At 36.9% G+C, this 19,465-nt stretch overlaps 1 protein-coding gene across 9 annotated transcripts in view; it reads left to right on the top strand.

Moving 5' to 3' along the window:
* The window catches only part of LOC150079208 (uncharacterized), a 258,857-nt gene that overhangs the window by 121,875 nt on the left and 117,517 nt on the right, over nucleotides 1-19,465 (top strand). For all 9 annotated transcript variants that reach the window (XR_016547519.1, XR_016547521.1, XR_016547523.1 and 6 more), the window contains one exon: nucleotides 16,699-17,324. Coding sequence is in view for 2 of the 9 variants with exons in the window: in XM_090382560.1 (XP_090238686.1) it covers nucleotides 16,699-17,324 (626 nt within the window). In the remaining 7 variants the exon portion in view is untranslated. The remainder of the gene's footprint in view (nucleotides 1-16,698; nucleotides 17,325-19,465) is intronic.

The following is a 19,465-nucleotide window of genomic DNA, read 5'->3' as shown; positions in this document are numbered from 1 at the left end:
CCACTAGAAGAAAGGGAATGAATCAGATTGGTCCACTTAACTTAGAGGGTTCAACTATTGATGATCCTGCTCAAGTTGCTGATAAACTTGCTTTCTTGCATCAAGTGCCACTACTACTACTACTACTACTAAACTGAATGAGTATTTTGCATCTACATTCACACATGAGGAGTTATTCAAGGAGGGGAATGCCAGAAGTTTATCAGACTCTTAACATGGAGCTAAGTGATTTTGTAATAACTGAGAGCAAAGTGGAGAAGAATTGTTGAAGTGAAACATAAAAAAGGCACCTGAGGCAGATGGAATCTATACAGTTAAAATGAAGGAGGCAGCAAGGGAAGTAAGCAAACCCTTAGCCATAATTATGAGAGCATTCTTAGAGTCAGGGAAGGTCCCCATGGATTGGAGATGTGCAAATATATCCTCAGTTCACAAAGGGGGTTCAAAGGGTGACAAATAATAATAGACCTGTTAGTTTAACTTCTGTTCCGGGGAAAATAATGGAGTCACTATTTAAAGAAGCATTGCAGGATCACCTAGACAGTAGTAATAGGTCAGACACAACATGGGTTTGTTAAGAGGAAGTTAATACTACCACATTGTAGTATTGATTGGCTACTACATTGTGGTCACAAAGGAACTGGATGCAAAAAATAATTTTGGTATCATATACTTGGATTTATCCTTTGATCCTGTTACACATGGAAGACTGCTGTAAGACAGGAGCGGTATGCCATTAAGGGCAAGTTACTGCAATGCATAAAGGGATGGTTAAGTGGGAGACTGCAGAGAGTGGTAATAAATGGACACTGTTGTATGTGGACAAATGTTATTAGCGGAGTTTGTTTGTTGTTTTTTATTTGGTTTTAGGAGCATTAGCAACTAAGGCCATATTGCTCCGGGGATATGCGGTGATCATTCCCTGACCCTTCTGCATCCTCCGTATTTGGTGGTCACAGGCTCGAACCCCGGTCTAATCAAGAAGCTTTGCTACACACTGCTGCTCTGCTAATAGGTGCCTCCACTATGGAGGCACCTATTAGCAGAGTCCCCCCGAGTTCGGTGCTGGGCCCATTGTTGTTTTGTGTATTTATCAATGATATCGATTAAGGTATATTAGGCTTAATGTCCTAGTTTGCAGATGATACAAAGGTTGGCAGTAGGACTTACAATACCGGTCAAAATCTTAATACCGGTATTTCGGTATTTTTAATTTATTAAACTGGGATACCAGTATTCCAAAGACAAACGTTTTTCTCAATAGATTTTGATGACAATTAGGTGCAATAAAATAAGGAAAAAAAACAAGTGCTGTAATTACTTGAATTATTCATGTTTGAAATAAACTTTTATTGCAATAATAAATATTGTGAAAAAAATCATTAAAATACAGTTATTTTAAAAACAAAAAAATACATATTGTTACTGCAAAGTTTAGTTATGTTTAAGCATCCATACTATCTGTCCGAATAAAGTGAGCTATTAAGAAACATAATCAATCAATAGTATGATCGTTTAAAATGGATCTAATTTTGGTAGGTACAGTATTCTATTCATGTACTGTGATAATCGTAGACTATCTCAGTCCATATTTTCTAGGCTTTGAACTTTTTTAGCAAAAATAGTATTTCATTAATTTCCGACTCAAGTTCATTTTTTAAAATCTCATTGGAGTCAGGCAATTTCTTATTTTGGAAAGAATTTGTGGAACACTGATGTTCTATTCCATGGTTGAATTATGTTCATTTTCTGAAGGAGAATGACGTTTTATTAAGCAAAGTATAATTTTCACTAAAGTATCTTTACTGAGTCTGGGAGAGAGCAAAGAGTGGGGATAAGGAATAAAGAAGAGAGCAGAGTGCAGTTAAGGAATTCTTCACATATATAGATGCAAAGAACAGAAGGACAAATCAGATTGGATCCCTATGTAATGGATGTGGGATAGTATTAGATAACATAGCTGAAGTTGCAGATGAACTCAACAGTTACTTTGCATCGATATTTATATGATTAATGATGTTTAAATTTCAAATGATTCTTTAAATCGTGCTTACAGGCAAGTAAAGCTCTTATGGTTGATGGCATATACCCTATTATCTTAAAGGAGGTAGCAAGTGAGTGCATTGAACAATTAAGGCTAGTTATGAGAGCATCACTGGACAGGAGAGATTCTGTTTGATTGGTGTAAATTGGAACATAAGCGGGTTCTAGGAAAGTTCGACGAATGTTCTAGGCAGTTCTAGGAAATTACCGACCGGCCAGTCTAACTTCAGTAGTAGAGAAAATCATGGAGGCAATGAACAAGGGTGGAATTCAGAATCATTTAGATGGAAATGGAATTCTGTAGGATATACAGCATGGTTCTGTAAAGGGAAAATCATGTTAACAAATCTGGTTGGCCATTTTGACAGGTCACTCGTGAGCTGGATTTAGGGAATAATTTCCACATTGTTTATTTAGATTTCAGCAAAGCATTTGACTCTGTCCCACATGAGTGCTTACTTTATAAGTTAGAACAGGCTGGAATCATAGGGAAAATCCTTAGATGGATAGCACGATGGCTTGAGGGCACCAGGCAGAGGGTTGTGATAAATTGTTATTCCTCACATTCGGTTAATGTAAGTAGTGAGGTTTCCCAAGGATCAGTACTGGGACCAGCCGGGCGGGTAAAGTGGCTGCCTGGCAACTCAAAGGTTGCGGGCTTGGATCAGAGTAGAAAATACAAAAACCTTGGGAGGTGCAATATGGCCACAGAACCGGATGCGCCAACAACTAACAAAAAAAAAAAAAAAAAGAAAGAAAGAAAAAAGATGTAAAGATCAGTAGAGTAGTTAATGATCATCGCCAAGCAGAACGTCTTCAGAGTGACCTAGACAGACTTCCGGGATGATCAAAAAAGTGGCAACTATGCTTTAATTCAGCAAAATGTAAGGTCTTACACTTGGGGAACAGCAACCCCAAAATAACTTATACACTTGGTGGAGTTCAGCTAAAGTCAGTAGTGGAGGAAAGGGACTTTGGAGTTACGATACAGTCAGACCCAAAGTTGTCCGAGAATTTTGGACAGGTTGCAATATTGCATGGTGTCCTATCGATGATTTATCGAACATTTGATAGAAGAGATAACAACGTCATAATCACATAAAAGTGATTTTATAACCTTTATGAGTAAGGCGCATTTAGGGCTAGAGCCTCAAGCTGCGAACAAATTTAGACTATGTATATAAAGTGCTTAGCATCATAATACACAGCCATTTCTGAATAAACAGAAAATTTTTAAGGTGGCATCGTTTTAGGTTATATCTCATATTGTGAATACCTTCACAACGAGTTGCCATGATATTGCACTACTTCGAATAAGTAACGCTTCACCTAAGGAGAAGACTAATGTTACTTATTCTCAGATAGGTACCACCACCCAGACAGCACCGTTTCAGGGCTATTTGGCCCTTCTTCAGTGAGTGGGTAGGTACCCAAGTGACGCAATGATGGCAAAAACAGTTATGAAGTATAACTGCACAATATGAGAGATGCCTGATGGTGTATGATGTATTTAGACTAAGGCGCATTTAGGGCTAGAGCCTCAAGCTGCGAACAAATTTAGACTATGTATATAAAGTGCTTAGCATCATAATACACAGCCATTTCTGAATAAACAGAAAATTTTTAAGGTGGCATCGTTTTAGGTTATATCTCATATTGTGAATACCTTCACAACGAGTTGCGCCTCCGTAGCCAGGTGGGAAGGAGCAGCAGTGCGTAGCACATGCTTCTTGATTAGACCGGGGTTCGAGCCCGTCACCACCAAATACAGAGTATGCGGAAAGGTCAAGGAATGACCACCGCATATCCCGGAGCAATATGGCCTTAGTTGCTAATGCTCCTAAAAACCAAATAACATAACAACGAGTTGCCATGATATTGCACTACTTCGAATAAGTAACGCTTCACCTAAGGAGAAGACTAATGTTACTTATTCTCAGATAGGTACCACCACCCAGATAGCACCGTTTCAGGGCTATTTGGCCCTTCTTCAGTGAGTGGGTAGGTACCCAAGTGATGCAATGATGGCAAAAACAGTTATGAAGTATAACTCCACAATATGAGAGATGCCTGATGGTGTATGATGTATTTAGACTAAGGCGCATTTAGGGCTAGAGCCTCAAGCTGCGAACAAATTTAGACTATGTATATAAAGTGCTTAGCATCATAATACACAGCCATTTCTGAATAAACAGAAAATTTTTAAGGTGGCATCGTTTTAGGTTATATCTCATATTGTGAATACCTTCACAACGAGTTGCCATGATATTGCACTACTTCGAATAAGTAACGCTTCACCTAAGGAGAAGACTAATGTTACTTATTCTCAGATAGGTACCACCACCCAGACAGCACCGTTTCAGGGCTATTTGGCCCTTCTTCAGTGAGTGGGTAGGTACCCAAGTGATGCAATGATGGCAAAAACAGTTATGAAGTATAACATTGCATATTGTGGAGTTATACTTCATAACTGTTTTTGCCATCATTGCATCACTTGGGTACCTACCCACTCACTGAAGAAGGGCCAAATAGCCCTGAAACGGTGCTGTCTGGGTGGTGGTACCTATCTGAGAATAAGTAACATTAGTCTTCTCCTTAGGTGAAGCGTTACTTATTCGAAGTAGTGCAATATCATGGCAACTCGTTGTGAAGGTATTCACAATATGAGATATAACCTAAAACGATGCCACCTTAAAAATTTTCTGTTTATTCAGAAATGGCTGTGTATTATGATGCTAAGCACTTTATATACATAGTCTAACCTTTATGAGATTAAATTATGAACAATTATTTTTTTTAATTAGTACTGAAAAACTGGTATTTTTTGTATTAATACTGAAAAAAAATGACTGGTATCCCAGTATTCGAGATTCCGGGATCCCATAAGCCCTAGTTTGCAGAGTTGTTAATGTAAGTATGCTTCTGCATCGGGATCTCGAAAAGTTAGGCAGATGGGCTGAGAAGTGGCAACTGAAGTTTAACATTAACAAATGCAAAGTACTCCCTATGGGTAGCAGTAACTCAAGAGAAACGTATCAACTGTGTGGTACTACACTCAGGGAGGTGGAGAATGAAAAAGACCTGGGGGTAATTGTGCAGTCAGATATGAAGTTCTCTGAGCAGTGTAGATGGGCTGCCAGAGTAATCATAGAGTTTTCTCAATGATATATAGGAATTTTGCTAGCAGAGACAAGCAGGTGATTATCCCTTGAGTACTGTATACAGGTCTGGTGGCCTAATTTTAGGAAGGGTGTAGAGTTGCTAGAACGAGTACAGATAAGGTCAACAAGATTGGTGAGAGGAACAAAGGGGTGCGCTTATGAAGAAAGGCTTAAGTTCTGCAAGTTGCAGCCTCTGGAGACTAGGTACCTGCAAGGTGATCTGATCAAGGTTTACAAGGCCTTGAATGGTTTGAGCAGGCTCAATGCTGATGGGATACTTCCGCTTGCTCAGATTAAGAATCTGAGTGGATATAGATTCAAATTGAGGAAAGACAGTTGTAGAATAGATGTGCGGAAGTTTGCGTTTAGCCAGCGGGTAATTGATTACTGGAATAGACTTCCATCTGTTGTTGTGGAAGTTGATAGCTTAAATAAATTTAAGGCTGAACTAGACAAACATTAGGAGTGACTGGATGGGTGAAATGGGAAGGTTTTTTTTTTTTTTTTTTTGGCTGATGCCGATTAAGCTTGCTTTCTTGCATCATATGCATCAACTAATGCTAATGCTAATTTAATAACTAATGCTAATGCTAATTTAATAACTAATTTAATATGCTAATTTAAAAACAAAAGAATGAATCTTTTGTTTTTCAAGTGAATATTGATGGTTTCAAGTCTTCCGATGGATTATTCTGGAAGAACTTGTGGACTTTTATCAAAAAAGTGTGTGGCGAAAATTAAGTTGAAGGTATAAAGGAATGAAAGGAGAATTGTTAAAAAAAATTAGCATTATCATTAGTTGAGGTTTATATGAAGCAAGAAAGCAAGCTTATACAGTATCAGCCAAAAAAAAAATGTTTGTCTAGTTCAGCACTAAATTTATTTAAAGTTTCAACTTCCTCAACAATGGAAGTCTCCTACAGCAATCAACTATCTATCTGCTGGCTAAAGGGAAACTTCTACACATCTTTTCTACAACTGTCTTTCCTCACTTTGAATATATACCCCCCTCAGATTCTTAATCTGAGCAAGCTGAAGAATCCCATCAGCACTGAGTCTGCTTAAACTATTCAAGGCCTTATACACCTCAATCAGATCACCTTGCAGGTGCTTAGTCTCCAAACGCTGCAATATGTAGAACTTAAGGCTTTCTTCATAAGAGATCCCCTCTGTTCGACTCACCAATCTTGTTGCCCTTTTCTGCACTCGTAGCACTCTAGCACTCATTCTAGCAATCTACATCATTCCTACATCAAGCTACATACAGTCTGGAGGCTACATAAAATGAGGCCTCCAGACTGTATTACTGTATTCAGTACTCAAGGTGTGGCCTGATCATTGCCTTATACAAGGGGATAATCACCTCCTTATCCCTGCTAGAAAAATTCCTATATATCATTGACAAGGCTCCATGACCTGCTCTGGCAGCCTATCTGCATGGCTCAAGGAACTTCGTATCTGACTGCACAATTACCCCCAAGTCTTTTTCATTCTGTACAGGCATTCTCCACTTCCCTGAGTGTAGACTCAGGGAAGTGGAGAATGCCTGCTACAGAAATGTACTACACAGTTGGTACATTTCTCTTGTGTTACTGCTACCCATATGCAGTACTTTGCATTTGTCAATGTTAAAATTCAGTTGCCACTTCTTAGCCCATTTGCCTAACTTTTCTAGATCCTGTTGCTGAAGCATACTATCTTTACTGTCATTAACAACCCTGCCAATCTTTGTATCATCTGCACACTTGGACACTTGGATAGTAGGAAAGAGATGAATCACATTGGACTACTTAACATAGTTGGGTTGACTGTTGATGATCATGCTCAGGCAGCTGATAAACTGAATGAGTATTTTGCATCTACATTCACACATGAGGAGTTATTCAATGAGGGGAGTGCCAGACGTTTATCAAACTCTAACAGGGAGTTAAGTGATTTTGTAATAACTGAGAGCAAAGTGGAAGAGAAATTAAACATAAAAAAGGCACTGGGGTAGAAGGAATCTATCCAGTTATAATGAAGGAGGCAGCAAGGGAAGTAAGCAAACGCTTAGCCATAATTATGAGAGCATCCTTAGAGTCAAGGGGAGGTCCCCATGGACTGTATCCCCAATTCACAAAGGAGGTTCAAAAGGTGACACAAGTAACTATAGGGCGCCTCCGTAGCCAGGTGGGCAGGAGTGGCAGTGCGTATCACACGCTTCTTGATTAGACCGGAGTTTGAGCCCGTGACCACCAAATATGGAGGATGCGGAAAGGCCAAGGAATGACCACTGCATATCCCCGGAGCAATATGGTCTTAGTTGCTAATGCTCCTAAAAACCAAACAACAACAACAACAAGTAACTATAGACTTTTTAGTTTAACCTGTATTCCGGGTAAAATAATGGATTCACTGGTTAAAGAAGCATTACAGGATCATCTAGACAAGACTGCAGTAACAGTTGAGACCCAGCATGGGTTTGTTAAAGAGAGGTCTTGTCTGACCAATTTGATTGGATACTATGATGTGGTCACAAAGGAACTGAATACCAAAAATAATTTTGATATCATATACAGTACACTCGATTTTCCGGGATAGATGGTAAAAAAAAATTCCCAAATAATCGATTTCCCAGTTAATCCAGAAAATATGGTAAGTTCCCAACATACTTAAGAGATACATTCCAGGACTTATTACGCGTCAAGTTTTAACTCGGGAATGACTAATAAAATATTGCTACTATATCCTTGATATGCCAAAATTACAAATACCACATAATATCCTCAGAAGAATGAAGAAAAATATTTATATATTTTTAATTAGTTCAATTAAAAACTTTATGTGTTTGGGTGAAAAACAATTCTTTAGAATGGCTGTCAGACTTGAGTCATTGAATCACTCACTGAAAATAACGATACATATTGATAATCAAATTGAGTGTTCATGTCATGGGAAGTAATGTGTTAAAAGAACATCAGTAGCTTCAGAACAAAGTATGGTTTTTCGTCAGATACTAAAATGAATCTTTACATTGAGAATTCTTGTTTGGACGATAATTGACAGATGAGAAAGGAGGAGGGGGAAGAGAATATCTCATGTAAAAAAAACCCGGGCTCTGCTGGCTCCGGCTGACAGTACCTGGGATTGGCCCCTGCCTGGGTTACAGGTGAAGATGGAGGATCTATCTTCAGCAACAGTGGAAGTCTGTTCCTCTTCCAAGATACTGGTCCCATCTAAATTGTGGACTATGCAGCAGAGGAATGGCAAGCCGGCTGCATTATCTGCCTTAAACCCTATGGATCTCAGTCATTATTAGATAAACAGTCATGTTACAGCATCCAGGGTAAACCGACGCGGCTGTTCTTATACCATAGAGAACAGCTGTGAAGAAAGTTACATGGTCAGCCAAAACTGAAATGTATCTTTCAATGCTAAATGTAAGATCACTTTACAAGCCCTGAAAAATAAAATTGGTAGAAGAAGAATTGAAAAAGATCAAATGGGATATCCTAGGAATATCAGAGACACATTGGACAGAAGAAGGAACACTGGATATGATAGAAGGAAGAATATTTTACTCAGGGAGAAAAGACAACATGCATAGAGGAATCACTTTCATAGTAAAGAAATATCTATTAAATTCAATAATAGAAATTTACCCACACAGCTCAAGAATGATAAGTTTAAGAATAAAAGATAAAGAAAAAGGAATCTTCATAAAAATAATCCAGGTATACACCCCAGACTCCTCACATAATGATACAGAGACAGCTGCCTTCTATTTAGACCTACAAGAAACCATAGATAACACAAACAAAAAAGATATTTTAATAATAATGGGAGACTTTAACGCAAAAGTTGGAGGCTTTTAGACAGACTTCAGCGACGTATTAGGAAATAGAAATGAGCGAGAAGAACTCTTGAACTTCTGCAAAGAAAATAAACTATTCATCACCAACACGCTGTTCTACCACAGATCTCAACGTAAGTAAATATACATGGGCATCACCAGATGGAAATACAAAAAACTGTATCGACTACATTTTAATAAATAACAACTGGAAATCATCCATTCAAATTAAAACTCCTAGAAGTACAGATTTTGACACCGACCATGACCTGCTATCAGCAACAATTAAATGGAAATTTAAAAATACGAAGCCAAAGAAGAATTGAGCAACAATAAATATATCATGATTTGAAGAAGACAAAATAAAGGAAATTTATGGGAAAACACTACAAGAAAAATTAAGAGATATAAACTATTCATTATCTGTAGAAAATTTATGGGAGAAAACTAAACAAATGACTAAAGATGCGGCCTTAGAAACCTTGGGAACAAAACAAAAATCAAACATTCCTTGGATTACGACAGAAATTTTAGATATATGGACGGAAAAAAGACAAATGAAAAACCTAAACAAAGAAAATAGTCAAGGAAAAAGGGAAAAATATAAAACCCTAAAAAACAAAATAGACATCCGATGTAAAGCTGCTAAGAGGAAATGGTTGGAAGACAAAGCAAAGCAGTGTGAAGAGGCAAATAAACGTCACAACTCTAAAACAACTTACTGGATTATAAAGGAACTCTCTGAAACATACATCCTGAAAACACTGACAATGAAAAATAAAAACAATATAAAAACAGGAAACACGCAAGAAATTAAAAAAATATGGAAAGAATATTACCAAACCCTGTTCAAAGGGGAAGGAAAAAATGCTCTTGCCTTAGATAATAGAAGAGATAAAGCACCCTAGATAACAAAAGAAGTTCAGAAAGCAATTAGCCAAATGAAGAATGACAAGGCACCCAGAAATGATGGTATCCAAGCAAAACTATGGAAATTCGGAGGCAATGCAATATTAAAACACCTCACACAAATGTTTAATCTAATTTTATTTACAGGTGATATACCAGAAGACTGGAAAAGTGGAATAATAGTACCTATACACAAAAAAGGAGATAAAGAAAATTGTCAGAATTATAGATCCATAACCCTTTTAAACCATATACTGTATATAAAATATTTATAAGGATCTTACAAAATAGGATACTTAAAACATATGAAGAAACAATAGGGGAAGAACAAGCAGGATTTAAAAAAGACAGATCAACAATAGACCAAATATTCACACTAAATATCAATGCAGAAAAATATTGGAATAAGAAGAAATCTCTTTATCTGTGCTTCATCGATTTCAAGCAGGCATTTGATTCTGTAAACAGAAAATTTAATGAAGCAACTACAAAAAATCCCACTTGATCAAGAAATACTCATTTTTGTAAACAATTTCTACAGAAATACAAGCGTAATAGTAAAATTCAACAACCTTAAAACAGAGAAATTTGAAATAGAGAAAGGAGTCATGCAGGGATGCCCTTTATCTCCATATCTATTTAATATCTACCGAGAAGAACTAATGAAATCAATTGAAGAAAAAGGAGGCACAATAATAAATGGAAAAAATATAAACCACATAAAATATGCAGATGATATTGTGATTTTAACAGAAATCAAAGAACAACTAAAAGAAATATTAACAAACATCGATAAAGCAAGCAACAATTATGGAATTAATATTAATATAAATAAAACCAAAGTAATGCAAATTGGAAAAAACATATACATCCAAAATCAACAAATAGAACAAGTACAAAAATTTGTATACCTGGCCCCTCTAATAGCCGGAAACCTAAGTAATATTGACCAAATTAATCACAGACTGAACATCGGATGGACAAACATGAACAAACTCAAAAACATATGGAAGAGCAATAAAATCTCAAATAGTCTAAAAATTAAACTATATGAAACTGTCATCATATCCACAGCAACTTATGGATCAGAGAATTGGAGAATAAATAATGGCATTTAAAATGAGATGTCTAAGGAAAATCAATAAAACAAATTGGAGAGAACATAAAACTAATGAACAAGTAAGGAGAGAGATCTAAATTTTGAATGCAGAATAATAGAGCAGATCTACAAAAAACAACTTCATGGTTTGGACATGTGAACCAGATGAAACAACACAGGCTGCTTAATGTAGTACTGACAGAAAGAATTGGAGATAAGAGACCACCAGGAAATCTACAAAAAACAACTTCATGGTTTGGACATGTGAACCAGATGAAACAGCACAGGCTGCCTAATGTAGTACTGACAGAAAGAATTGGAGATAAGAGACCACCAGGAAGACCACCCTAAAGAGAATGACTCCAATGCCTAAAGGAAAACACAGACTTTCAGAGTTATCAACAAATGGTGCAAGATTCAAGAGATTGACAATGGAGGACGATATCTAAATAGGGACTCAACCTGTGCCAAATGGAAGAGTAGAACGATGATGATGAAAAACTATCTGGGGACAGTGGTGAAGTAGCCATAAGAAAAGAAAACAGAAAAGGAAGAAAAAATGCATGTTATTGTACTGTAAAAACTGATACGTATTTCGTAGCCTTGGTTATTATAATTGACTTCATTGGTGCTGATAGCTTCACCACTTCTCATATTGGTGCCTCCGTAGCCAGGTGGGCAGGAACAGCAGTGCGTAGCACACGCTTCTTGATTAGGCTGGGGTTCGAGACCATGACCACCAAATACGGAGGATGCGGAATGGTCAGGGAATGACCACCGCATATCCCCGGAGCAATATGGCCTTAGTTGCTAATACTCCTAAAAACCAAACAACAACAACTTCTCATATTGGTGCCTCCGTAGCCAGGTGGGCAGGAGCAGCAGTGCGTGGTACACGCTTCTTGATTAGACCGGGGTTCGAGCCCATGACCACCAAATACGGAGGATGCAGAAAGGTCAGGGAATGACCACCACATATCCCCGGAGCAATATGGCCTTAGTTGCTAATGCTCCTAAAAACCAAATAACATAACTTCTCATATTCTGTCTTTCTCTTTTGTTGTGTTCACCGTTGCCACTGACAAATCTGAATTCTGCACGATACTTGTTGATGTTTGGCCATTTTCATACTGATATTGATTTTAACAGAAACCAAAGAACAACTAAAAGAAATATTAACAGACATCGATAAAGCAAGCAACAATTATGGAATTAATATAGATAAAACAAAGTAATGCAAATTTTCTATATCGGAAAAAACATAGAAAACATAAAAATATACATCCAAAATCAACAAATAGAACAAGTACAAAAATTTTTATACCTGGGCTCTCTAATAACCGGAAACTTAAGTAATATTGACCAAATTAATCACAGGCTGAACATCGGATGGACAAACATGAATAAACTCAAAAACATATGGAAGAGCAATAAAATCGAGAGCGTTGGAGTCTTGAAATGTCCCAGTAAATCCTTATTATTTTAATTTTCTGATCCAACTCAATCGCTTTCCTTTTCTTGATAGATTTACTAGTACCGCTGTCACGTATTCTCTTAGTCGGCACCATGATAACGGTCAAAATTAAATTTTCTGGAAAGAACTTCACAGGGTTAAGGTGAAAACTCACTATTATCACCCCATGCAAACTCACATTTTACTAAAGCACATTTCCAGAGGTCACTGCCATAAAACAATAAAAACAATTTGCACTTTCTGGGTTATTGGGCTTTTCTGTTAGTGCAATTCATTATAAACGGGTAGTAAACTCGATCTTATTGCTTTTGCGATAATACCAATAACTGGAATTCTGTGGGTTTTTACATTATTATATATAAATGTGTCTCTCCTTTACTGAAATCTTCAGTTATATAAAAAAAAATATATAAATGACGACACGTAAGTCCGAACCTACGCAAGTCAGCGACTTACTGTATCAAAAACTGTTCAGCAACTTATGTAAAAAGTATGGCAATAGATATAAAACGAAAAAACTTACCACGCACTACTTGTGTGTCCAATATGATGCTTCCCTTTATTTTTTACAATGACTTGTATGGTTCTTTAGAGATTTAAGGTATGCCCCATTTTCAAACTTGAATAATTTAAAGTTTTTGTTCAATTGAAAGCACAGCTCTTGTGTTTGCCCATCATTTTCGCGATTTCTAAACAAAAAAAAAATTCCAACATCCCTGACATAAATAAAGAAACAAAATTTGCTCTTTTGCCGTGCGACGGAACACAACAATATTGACGCGATGCACTAAAATAAACTGAACATTTGGTCTCTCTTTTTTTTTTCCAGCTGGTGCGTGTGAAGACAGCGAGGGTTGCAAGATAATAGGTACACTAATCTCCCAATGACGGCTTATAATGCTGCTGCTTCTTGCTTATTTACGACTTGTAAAACATCTGTTTATACCTTTATATTTATTACTTGAATTTTGTATAAGATTTCGGGTTGATTTTTTTCTCCTTTTTTTTAATTTCGAGTTTTGAAATGTCCCGGTAAATCGAGAGTTTGCTGTACTTGGATTTCAGGAAAGATTTTGATACTGTTGCATATGGAAGACTGCTGTACAAATTGGAGAGGTATGGCAATAAGGGTAAGTTTCTGCAATGGATAAAGGAATGATTGAGTGGGCGACGACAGAGAGTGGTAATCAATGGACACTGCTCTTCGGGGACAAATGTTATTAGTAGAGTTCCCAGGGTTCGGTGTTGAGCCCATTGTTGTTTTGTATATTTATCAGTGATATTTATGAAGGTGTATCAGATTTAATGTCCAAGCTTATGATACAAAAGTTGGCAAGGTTGTTAATGACAGTAAAGACAGTATGCTACTCCAACTGGATCTAGACAAGTTGGGCAAATGAGCTGAGAAGTGGCAACTGAAGTTTAACATTGACAAATGCAAAGTATGCATATGGGGGTAGCAATAACCAAAGAGAAACATACCAGCTGTGTGGTACTACACTCAGGGAAGTGGAAAGTGAAAAAGACCTGGGAGTAATTGTGCAGTCAAATATGAAGTTCGCTGAGCAGTGCAGATGGGCTGCCAGGGCAGGTCATGGAGTCTTGTCAATAATATATAGGAATTTTGCTAGCAGGGACAGGGAGGTGATTATCCCGTTATATTAGGCAGTGGTCGGGGTCATACCTAGACTTATGTGTACAGATCTGGAGGGGTGGCGCCTCTGTAGCCAGGTGGGCAGGAGCAGCAGTGCATAGCACACGCTTCTTGATTAGACCGGGTTTCGGGCACGTGACCACCAAATACAGAGGATGCGGAAAGGTCAGGGAATGACCACCGCATTATCCCCGGAGCAATATGGCCTTAGTTGCTAATGCTCCTAAAAACCAAATGACAAACACATCTGGAGGCCTCATTTTAGGAAGGATGTAGAGTTGCTAGAATGAGTACAAAGAAGGGCAAAAAGATTGGTGAGAGGAATGAAGGGGGTGTTCTTACCAAAAAAGACTTAAGTTCTGCAAATTGCAGTGCCTGGAGAGTAGGCACCTGCGAGATTATCTGATTGAGGTGTATAAGGCCTTGAATGGGTTGAGCAAGCTGAATGCTGATGGTATTCTTCCTTTTGCTCAGATTAAGAACCTGAGGGGTCACGGTTTCAAATTGAGGAAAGACAGCTGTAGAATAGATGTGCAGAAATTTGCCTTTAGGCATCGAGTAGTTGATTGGTGGAACAGACTTCCATCTTTTGTTGTGGAAGTTGATAGCCTAAATAAATTTAAGTCTGAGTTGGACAGGCATTTGGAATGATTGGAGGGGTGAAATGGCAGTTTTTTTTTTTTTTTTGGCTGATGCTGCATAAGCTTGCTTTCTTGCATCATATGCCTCCACTATGCTAATGCTAATTAAGCCGGATATACCTTCCTCGATATCATTGATAAATACACAAAACAACAATGGTCCAAGCATCAACCTGGGGGATTCCACTAATAACATTAGTCCACGTAGAGCAATTTCTATTTATTACCTCTCTCTGCTTCTCCCACTCAACCATCCCTTTATACATTGTAGCAACTTGCCTTTAATGCCATACCGCTCCAATTTGTACAGCAGTCTTCTATGTGCAATAGTATCAAAAGCTTTCCTGAAATCCAAGTATATGATGTCGAAATTATTTTTTGCATCCAGTTCCTTTGTGATCACATCATGGTATTCAATCAAATTGGTCAGACAAGACCTCTCCTTAACAAACCCTTTCCCTTTCTGAACTATTACTGCAGTCTTGTCTAGATGATCCTGCAACGCTTCTTGAAACAGTGACCCCATTATTTTCCCTGGAATAGTAGTTAAACTAACAGGTCTATAATTATTTGTATCAACCTTTGAACAGAAATGTATTGCACTTCACAACCTTTGTGAAGTGCAATACATTTGCACATCTCCAGTCCATGGGGTCCTCCCCTGAATCTAAGGATGCTCTCATAGTTATGGCTAAGGGTTTGCTTACTTCCCTTGCTGTGTCCTTCAGTTGTTTACATATCCCCAGTGTCGATGTCTTCAATGCTCACAAAACTGGACTCTTTTTTTTTTTTTTTTTTAAGTTGTTACCAAATAAAACACAATTAAAGGTGAGAAAGTAGTGGTGGAGGGAAGCAAAACAATGGATCACCAATCTCATATTGGTAAACATGTCTGGCCCAGAGAAGCTTCTGTTATCATCAGCGTAGCCCAGAAGACCTGGTGAAGAATGGTTCAGACTTAGATTGCAAGATGAGTAAGGAGAATAGAAAAATTTTACTGTTTGTAGATAACTACACATCCATTGCCAAGTGAATGGCCTACTTACAATCATTGTTTAGTTTCGATCACATGTGACATCTCAGCCACTCGATTAAGGTGTAATCTTTCAGGAAAAAGTATCAAAGAATGCTATTAAAACAGAATTGTGCTGTGTCTCAAAAGCAAAGCACAGTGTGAATCAGTGGGTGATAATTAACAAAATTTATAGAACAAATTTGTACATATTCCTTAATATTTAGACTCAATTTGTTTTTTTTTTTTTTTTTTTTTTATGTAGCCATACAGCATATTGATTATTAAGAAATGGAGAAACTCCATACTGTTTTCTTTTTACTTTCAATTTAGGTGATTGACCCTTTAAAATGCACTGGTAATTTTTGCATTTCATATATGATTTTAAATATTATTTTACTTACACGTACTCAATAAATTTAGCTTTGTATTTTCTTATACAGTAGATTCCATTATGGTGGTAGTGTTCATATTGCTACCACAGTGGTACTAGTCCATAATCTGTATACTCACTATATAATTATTACTATTTCACCATACTGCTATACTTATGAACACAGAGGTATAGTAGTATGGTGAAATGGACTCAGTTTCGTTATTCATAAAGTGTGTGTTCCATATTTTTGCACACTGCTGTATTTGCCTCAGAATTTGAAACTTCACTGCTTGTGTAAAGCCATGTGTATGATTACTAAATTGATAAGTTCTCTTGATTTGACAACAACATCAGTGTTAGATCTATTCTGTTGTCATGTAATTTTTTTATATTATGTGTAACAAGAAATTTGGTATAGTGTGACAGTGCTTGTCGCCATTTCACATTATTTTTCATATGGTTCTTTTATTTATTTATTTTATTATTATTTTTTTTAGGTTATCCTCGTTCTCATGCATTAGGAGGCAATCCACCTTATGCATATCCTCCACTATACAGAGCAGTGTCACCTTTTCCTCCACCTCCACTGCCAGAATTTCGTAGACCTAGACTTCCACCAATTCGTTCGTATGGCCCACCATCTACCATCACTTTTATACCACCTCCACCACCTCCACCTGTTTCTACTCCTCTTAGAGATTCAGTAATGAGAGTTAGAGGAACTACTAGGGCATTTTTTTCACCTTATAAGGTGCCATCTAGAGGTGTCACCCGTAATACTGCTAAAAAACAGAAAAGCATAAATGCAGCTAAATCATCTACAATTCCACCTTTACAGACAAAGAATGGAGATGCTATATCAAATGAAATTGAGACAGATATAGAAACAAAGGATAACTTTTCTCTTTCTTCAGAACAGTCTGTGGAAGAGCTGAAGGTTCCTTCTGAACTTATACAACCACTTTATTGTAAATTATGTGAAACAAAATTAAATGGTAATCTTCAAGCAAATGCACATTATGAAGGAAAGAATCATGCCAAAAAAGTTCGGCAATATTTAGAACACTTGAGACAGGAAAAAGGAATTAAAGCACCACTTCCCCCACTTAACGGAAAAGCAGAAGTATGTGTTTTGTTTTTTTTCCTAGTCAGTATTTGTTTTTATCTTTTTATATGAATAAAAAAAATGTCTGAAAGGTTATTAGACTTTAATTTAAAATTAAATTAATAATGTATTGATTTTTATATTTGAAAATCATTCCAGTTTTTTTAATTTTACTCCAAATTTCTTGCAGTTTTTTTTTTTTAACCCTGTACCTACCTGTAATAATACACTTCTCTTAAGATCACATTTCATTTACTTGGAATACCCTAACCTGTCTGACCTTAAGCATATATAGGTTTTCTTTCTTATTATTGTAGGTTATTTTTTTTATCTACAAATTTACCATTTACTACTACCATTTCTTCCTCAGTATTTCCTAGAAATATATATCTTTTACAGTTTTGTGGTAAGTTTACTTTTGTTTATGATTTCTGTCAGCTTTATGTTCAGTTTTAAAATGTGGTATAGTTTTCAACTGCAGATCTAAAGTAAAGTGCAACCTTGATACAATATGTGTCTTCATACCACAGGTTTGGATATAGTATTGGTATTAGTATTAGCAATGGCCACATGGTGGAAGGAAGCCTATGGCTTATGCTGCACCAGCCATAAAAAAAACAAAACATAATAATAAAATAAAATAACAAAAAATAAATAAAATAAAATAATAATAAGAAGAAAATTTAAAAAAATAATAATAATTAATAAGAGAAAAGGAAATAGAAAACCTATGCTTTTCCCTCCTCCCTTAGGTAATTTTCCATCTGACCTTTGAATTTCCAGTCTCTACCATCCATATTGGTAACTTATTCCAGTAATTTATAACTTACTGGATAAAATAAAACTTCCTGCAATCCAGTCTAAACATACAATCCCCCCGTAACTTGAAATTATTTCCCTTTGTTCTTGAATCGTTTATAACCATGAAAATTTCATCCTCATTAATTTTGCTTATGCCTCTCAGAGCTTTAAACACCTCAATCAAATCTTCTCTAAGGTGCTTAATTTCCAAGCTCTGCAACCTACATATTCAAAGTCTTTTGTCATGTGGGTGCCCTTTTGCCAATCTCACCCAGGTGAGTTACCTGTCTTTGGACCCTTTCAAGAAGAACATTGTCTTTCTTTAGGTGCGGTCTCCATACTTGAACACAGTATTCCAAGTGTAGTCTAACAATAGCCTTATATAATGGGATTATGAAGTCCTTATCTCTACTGGCAAATGTTTGATAAATCATTGATAGGACACCATGGGCCTTCCTTGCAACCAGTCTACAATGCTCGGAGAACTTTGTCTGACCCTATTGTAATACCCAAGTCCCTTTCCTCCATTACCGACTTTAGTTCAACTCCACCAAGTGTATAAGATATTTTGGGGTTTCTGTTCCCCAGGTGCAATATCTTACATTTTGCTAGATTAAAGCATAGCTGCCATTTTTCTGACCATCTCTGAAGTCTGTCTACGTCATTCTGAAGAAGCTCTTCTTGGTGGCAATCATTAACTACTCTGCCAATCTCTACATCATCTGCAAATTTAGACATCATGCACTCTATATCGATGTAATTTATGAAAATCAAAAACAACAATGGTCCTAATACTGATCCTTGAGGAACAGTATTAGAACATCCCTGATCCTTACATCAACCCAATCTGAGGAATAACCATTTATCACAACCCTCTGCCTCGTGCACTAAAGCCATTCAGCTATCCATCTAAGGATTTCCCTGTGATTACAACCTGTTCCAGCTTATAAAGTAGCTGCCCATGTGGGACTGAATCGAATGCTTTGCTGAAATCCAAATTAAAATGCCAAAATTATTCCCTAAGTCCAGCTCTTGACTGACCCTGTCAAAATAGCTAACTAGATTAGTTAAACATGATTTTCTCTTTACAAAACCATGCTGAGTATTCTTCAGAATTCCATCTCTGTTTAAATGATCCTGAATTCCACCCTTGATCATTGTCTCCATGATTTTCCCTACTACTGAAGTTAGACTAACTGATATAGTTGTACACGTTGGCACTAATAATATTAAGAGTAGGAGACTGGCAGAATTACTTAACAAGTACAGGTCACTGTTGAACAAAAGCCGAGAATTAGGGTTGAATTTGAAAGTGTCTGCAATTCTGCCCAGACACGATAGGAGGGAGTATATGATGA

The sequence above is a fragment of the Mastigoproctus giganteus genome, chromosome 10 (genome assembly GCF_048544385.1).
Source record: "Mastigoproctus giganteus isolate SK-2022 chromosome 10, ASM4854438v1, whole genome shotgun sequence".
NCBI classification, from domain to species: Eukaryota; Metazoa; Arthropoda; class Arachnida; order Uropygi; family Thelyphonidae; genus Mastigoproctus; species Mastigoproctus giganteus.
The sequence above is the reverse complement of the archived record's forward strand: the minus strand, read 5'-3'. Positions and strand labels throughout refer to the sequence as shown.